The sequence below is a fragment of the Nelumbo nucifera genome, chromosome 8 (assembly GCF_055504915.1).
Source record: "Nelumbo nucifera cultivar China Antique chromosome 8, China Antique-T2T, whole genome shotgun sequence".
NCBI classification, from domain to species: domain Eukaryota; kingdom Viridiplantae; phylum Streptophyta; class Magnoliopsida; order Proteales; family Nelumbonaceae; genus Nelumbo; species Nelumbo nucifera.
In genome coordinates, this window is record NC_142656.1 from 47,800,311 (window position 1) to 47,807,256 (window position 6,946).

The window sequence follows — 6,946 nt, forward strand, 5'->3', positions numbered from 1 at the left end:
TGGCATAACGAACTCGTCGGAGCCCGGCCAGACAACTCGGTGGATGTGGCAACTCGCCAGGAAGTAACACCCAGCTTACCCCGAATTCTCTCCGAGGGTGGAACGCCCCGAGCTCCCTCCAAGCAAGGAGTCCCGAGCCCCTCTTAAGACCCGAGCTCCTCCCAATGAGCCTCGAGCTCTTCCTTCCTGAGAAGGGAACACCCCGACCTACGGCTAAGTATCCTGAAGTGGAAACACTTCGGGTCAGCACCATTAACACTTCTGTCCATACTCGCCTAAGGCTCGCCTCAAGCATAAGCACCTCAGCACACCCCCAGCACCTCGGTGTAAGGTAGCTCGGCCCAGGGTAGTTCGGTGCAAAGTAGCTCGGCAACCTGCAGGAAAGATCTGCTTGACAACAGTACCTGCCGAATCTGGAGGTTGTGCCCACGTCCCTCGTTAGACGGCGTCGTGCCTGCCATTTGTGAAAGATGTGGCACACCTGACAAGTCCGTACCCTGCAACGGCTACCTGCACCTACCACCTCAGCTCTGGCAGTAACGACTGCGGCAGAGGTGGTTACGCCTGATTTGACAGAACTCTAATATAAAAGGACCCCGATCCCCAAGGAACAAAGGTACTGAACTTGCGCCATCTGCACTCTTAGCTCTCTCTTTGCATTCTCTACAGTTCTCTTAGAGTTCTAACTTAAGCATCGGAGTGTTCCCGTCGGGCAAGCTCCTCGGGAATTCTTCACCTCCCTCTTCTTCTCAGGTACCGTCCGTCGCCAATTAGGAGCCAGGTTTCCGCCAGGTAGGAGTGTCCGAAGCGCACTGCATCAGGCCCTATTTTGGGTGATTCGTATATTTCAACCCTTAAACATTGCTGTAAGCTAGAATTGTTTAGGGGGATGTTAGGTTTATTTCATCCACTATATAGGATTGATAGTAGAGCTTTCAAGGGTAGGCAGGAAGTAGAGGTAGAGGTGTTCGTAGCCAGGGGTTTCGATTGGATGATTTGGTCTAACCCGATCCAGTCTAGTGTGAATTCATTACAAATGGATCAGGTCTAATTCAATCCAATAAATAATTTGGATCATTTTGGATTGGCCCAATTTAATGTTTGGACTGTCTAATTTGTTTAAATTTGTTTTAATTTAAACTGGTTTCAACCCAAACCTGATCCATTGACATTTATATTCTTATCTTATATCAATGATTTAATATTGGCTTAATCCAATCAAATCCAATATAAATTTATTAAAAACATACCAGGTCCAGTCCAATCTAAGAAATATTTTAGAACGAACAGGTCCAATCTAACTATGTCTTTTTGGTCTGTCAAATCCGTCCAAATTAATTTTGGACCGGTCCATTGACACCCTAACTTGTGATAATTGAGGAGACTTGAATAGATGTGGAGCTCAAATCTCAATTTGTTTCAACTCTCACAGACATCGGTCTAACAAATCAACCTACTTGGTATGGTTCCGATTTGACTAGGGTACCTTGTATGCATTAAACATGCTTCTAATTAACTAAAATCAAATTGTGCAATACTGGTGTGCAAGAAAACAAAGAAAAAAAGTACTAATTATACCTATATTATGATGTAGATTAGCTAGCTTTTTTTCTCTTTTGGTCTTACGTAATTTTTTTCAAGCCTGGCCCAGCCCGGCCCCATGTAGACCTAGGCTAGGGCTTATGTTTCAGGCCCGAAACCCCTGATCGGGCCGGGGCCAGGCCTAAGCTATATCCCTTATCATAAGTGCAAAGCCTGGCCCGGGACTGGCCCATGATCACCCCTAGTGTCATCCCATTTTAATAGGAAATAGAATTTCAATTAAACTACCCGCTTTCCCATTTTTATAGGAAATAGAATTTCAATTAAACCACCCGCTTTCCCATTTTTATAGGAAATAGAATTTCAATTAAACTACCCGCTTTCCCATTTTTATAGAAAATAGAATTCAAATTCAACTACCCACATTTTCCGGAAATAGTAATTCAATTCATTCATGGGTAAGCACACGTTTTAGGAAAACAAAAAAGTAAGCACATGTTTCTTTCTCTGCAAATCAATAATTACCTTAATCCAATTAATTTAACTAAATTAATTAATTCATTTACATAAGTAACAAATTGATAAGAGAAATAAAAAAATTATTCAATTATGAATAAAATGATTAAACAATTCAAAACATTTACTTAAACAAAACATTATTAAATAATCAATAAATTGAGAAAAGTACTATAATATGATTAAACAAACATAATTGATTATTCACTATAGAATGGATAGTTAAATAATAAAATGATTATGCAATTTACTAATTAAGAATAAAATTAACATGAAAAATATTGAATAATTTAATTTATTCAAATAAAAAATTGATCAAGCAATTAATATTGACTAATTCAATAAGAAAATAATTGAGCAATTAATAAAATGTTTAAAAATTAAAAAATTGATAAAAGGAAAATGGTTACATAATTAAATATGATTAAATATCAAAAATCAAATCCAACACTCCATGCATCCCATGTGTAATACATTCTTTAAATGTTAGCAATATTAATTAACAGTATTTAATATAGCAGTTTATATTTTAAAACTTTACCTTATAAATAGTTTTATTATTGGTATCTATTAACAGTATATAAGGACATGTGTTTGTAGTTTTTATTTCCAATGTTTCAAAAATGTTCTAATAATTACCAATAACAATAATTAATAGTAATATTTATTGACAAAATGTATCAAATTATATTAATTAACATTATTTATTATGGTATTCATATAATTTAATATTATTTAATATATATATATATATATATATGTATGTATGTATATATATATATATATGCACATATGTATGTATGTATTACATTAACTTCCTCATACTTAGTACGGGGTCATTCACTAGTACTAAAACAAAAGTGGTTTTACCATTTCTATCTATATTATAATAGAAAGGAGACATGGGAAGCAATGGGTCCTCTCTCTCTCTCTCCAATCCAATAATTTATGGTTAGAAATGTCCCCTTCCTTATATCTTTATCCTTGTCTCTTCTTAACTCTCTCTAAATCCCTCTTAACTTTCTATAACAAAATTAAAGGTGCACATCATAGTGTAATTATGGGACACACATACATGGGATAAATAAATTATGGAAAGTTGAGCAAGCTGAAGTTAGGTTGGTTCAGGCCTAGATTACCTGAGGTTTCAACCAATGCTTAACCCAAGTTTAGGTCTACTCTAAGTTTTCAAGCCCTGGCCTCACTCAGTGCTTGAAAGTATAAGCTCAACCTATGCAAAATTCTGTTTTGGGTTGGGTTGGACCCACTTGAAGAGAAACATTATAATCAACACTACTAGGACTCTAGAACATGTATACATCATACAATAATTATCACTCTATTTCAATTTTTATTAAAATTTTGGGAAATTTATTTATTTATTATTTTTATATAAATAATAACTATTTTTTCAAATAATAAATGTGTTTTCATTTTTAACATATAATTGTTTTATTCTACAATTTATATATAATTGTAAATTATTTTTATAATTTTTAATTTGTATTAATTTTTTGGGAAATTTTATTTATTTAGCATTTTTATATAAATAATAACTATTTTTTAAATAATAAATATATTTTCATTTTTAACATATGATTTATTTGTAAAATAAAACATTCAGTTTTTATATAATTTTCATTTATATAAATAATAACATCTGCGCCCCACAATGCCCCACAACACATCCCAACCTTGTATTGAGAACATCTCCCGATGATGCTTCATCATCATCAGAAAAAGTGATGTTGATGTGTAGGTTGGAAGCACTGTTTTTCTGAGAAAACGATGTCTTTTTTTTTTGTTTGGAATCTTTGCTGCCAAGTAGGACATTTCCTGGAGCAACATCAACTTTTTTTGTTTGGTACCAATGCTCTAGGAAACGTTGTCAACACTAGTACCCATTATCCAGTGCCACATAACTGCCACCTCACATCCTTATTGGCAGCAACGAGTAGCTGCTCTAGGAAACACCAAGTTCGGCATTGCTCCAAGCCATGCCTTCTCAATTTCCAAGGTGTGGCTTGGAGCACCATTTTTAATGAAAAAATGATTCCAAACAAATGCCCCTTTCCTGGAGCACCATTTTCTGGAACAATGACAACGATGCCAAACAGACGTAAAATGGATGGTTCAACCATAAAAATGATATATGAATTGGCCGAGCTTTTTCCTGTTCACTTATTACCTTCATCCCTTGGGTCATCATTGTTTTTGGCTAAACCGAGTTACCCTGAACTAGTTTAGAGGTGTAAAGTGGGCCATGTCGGGCCAGCATGGCACAGCCCACAGGCGGCCCACACAAAGTGCGGGCCATGCCGTGTTGGCCCGCGGGCCGTTACGGGCCGTGTCGCCCTCCCCGGTGAAAAATTTGGGGGTTGGCCCAGCACGACCCAGACCCATGCGAGATCATGCTGTGAGCCGAGCCTTGTGCCAAGTCGGGCCGTGCATCGGGCCAAAGCTATTTATTTAAAAAAAAAAATGACAAAAAACTTAAAATATTAATTTCATATGAATTTTGTATATACAATTACTTATATATACAAATAATTAAATAAATCAGTGTAATAAAATTAAAAATATTTATTTTATTAATATATTATATACTATATATTATTATATAATTATAATTTATATAATATTATATAAATATGTATAAAATATATATAAATAATATATATGGGTCCTGTCGGACCGTGCCACGGGCTGCGAGCTAGGCCATGCCGGCCTATGGACCTAAAACCCCAGGCCCAGCATGGCCCGCCGGCCATCATGCCGGGCTGGTCCAAGTTCGTGCCAGGCCGCGGCGGCACGGCCCAATTTACACCTGTAAACTAGTTCCTCCCTCCACGTTCATTTCAAACGACCGGTCTTGGGCTCCTATCCGGTCCCGCTCAGCCATTAGATTAGACGTGAACGTGATAACTCTTGAAATCAGATTTGCTTCAAAGAGAGCGCTTCTCACTCCAACATTGGTCTTACTCTTTTTCCTAGAGATCTGCTTTTCATGTTCGATATATTACTTCCTTCCATTTCTATGTTATTTGGCGTCAAGCCATCCGCAGCGACCGATGGACTTCACTTTTCGATCTTTCCATTTGAGGAATAACCCGTTCCAACTCCTCTTCACTGATCCAAATGCAAGATTTATTTGTACCTTTCTATCCTCCTTGTTTCTTTCAATCTCCATATCCTGCAAGTTTATGAGTTGCTTTTTACACCTCTTCTGCTGATGAATGATGATTCACTAAAACGGAAACATTTGGGCCTGGGGAAAGCTGCTCCCGCCTCCCACACCATCTGTTCGTAATAATTACCCACCTTCAAAACTCTTTAAGCAACCATTTAATTTATGGAATATGTTCAGTTACATCGCCCCAGTAGCCCCTCACCCCCCGCGCGCCATGGCTGAAACAAAGCTGAGCATTAAGTTGCTTGTAGACAAGAGTGCCAACAAAGTCCTCTTTGCTGAAGTAGGGAAGGACTTCGTAGATTTCCTCTTCAACCTCTTGGCCACGCCCCTCGGAACCATTGTCAAGCTTCTCACGAAGAAAAACATGGTGGGCTCTGTGGGAAACTTGTATGAGAGCGTAAAAAACCTTAGCCAAAGTTACATTCAACCGGACCAGAAAAAGGAGTACCTCTTGAATCCCAGAGCACTAACATGTGTGGCCCAGGTTCCTCTGCTGTTGCCAAACGATGTCCCAGACGACACCAAAGATTACTATATGTGCGGCAATAGTTATCAGCATTATTACGTAACGAACACTCCTGGTGTTTCTTGTCCTAGTTGTGGGTGCCAAATGTCAAGAAAAATGCAGTACGTTGAATCCCAAAGGATGACCGAAGATAACACAACTGGAGAGAAAGGAGGATATGTGAAAGGAGTGGTGACTTATATGGTGATGGACGATTTGGCAGTCATGCCCATGTCCACCATCTCAAGCATTACTCTCCTCAACAAGTTCAATGTCAAGGAAGTTGGTAACCTTGAGGAACGAGTTGTTGATGTGGGCTTCAATGAGGTAAAGAAAAGTAGATTTTAGCTCGTCTTTGTTTCTCTTTCTGTCACCAAGCTTTCACTAATGCTTTCATTTCATGATTTCATCATTATCTAGCACAGCTGGTGTTGCTGATTGAATTGATGAATGGTGAAAGACATGTAGTCTAGCACAGATTCAATACTGATCAATTCAATTAATGAAAACATTACGTTGTTTAAAACTTAAGAAGGATTTGGGGTGGATGTTCAGCAATCAGCATGAATTTTTTATACCAGAAGACCACAGTTTTAGATGAGCAGATGACATAATTCCCTTTTCTTTTATCTTCTTTGAAACATGCTATCAATTTCTTGTTTGACAGGGTGTGGCACTTGTGAAAGCTTCCCTACAGTCAACTACTGTTCTCACTGACATTTTTCTTGGAAAGATGCAGCTGTGAAGTTGTTGAATGGTGATTTCTTTTTGGCCCATGACCCCTGAACGGTTGATCGCCTTTTGTTTTGATGTTTTGAAATATTAGTTAGTAGTATGTGTTTGCATCTTAATGGGGCTTTCAAAATGTATGGTTTTATGCTGTTATGCATTTCTGTCTTTATTTTGGATATAAAGAGCTGTGTTTTTTTTTCTGGCTTAATTATAAAATATGTTTGCTTGGTAGTGATTTCATTCCATTGAATGCCTTCACTTTTCGACATAAAAAAAAAAAAGCCTTCGCTTTAAAAATTTCACAAACTCAAAAGCTGTTTGCTAAGCCTACAATTGTAAAATGTAAACTAGGCTTCCTTTGGATAAGCTTATTGTTTTTTATCTTTGGCCCGCCATCGCCATGGGAAATAAAATAGAGCTAGAAAGTGTTTAGGCGATTAACAAAAGTTGTTTTACTA

General features: G+C 37.5%; 1 protein-coding gene across 1 annotated transcript; it reads left to right on the forward strand.

Annotated features, from left to right (window-relative positions):
* The first annotated feature begins 4,924 nt into the window (after positions 1-4,924).
* On the forward strand, positions 4,925-6,727 carry LOC104609039 (uncharacterized). Its single transcript, XM_010275226.3, has 2 exons — positions 4,925-6,083; positions 6,424-6,727. The coding sequence occupies exons 1-2, from the start codon at positions 5,418-5,420 to the stop codon at positions 6,499-6,501; spliced, it is 744 nt and encodes a 247-aa protein (XP_010273528.2). The 5' UTR covers positions 4,925-5,417; the 3' UTR covers positions 6,502-6,727.
* Positions 6,728-6,946: the final 219 nt, after the last annotated feature.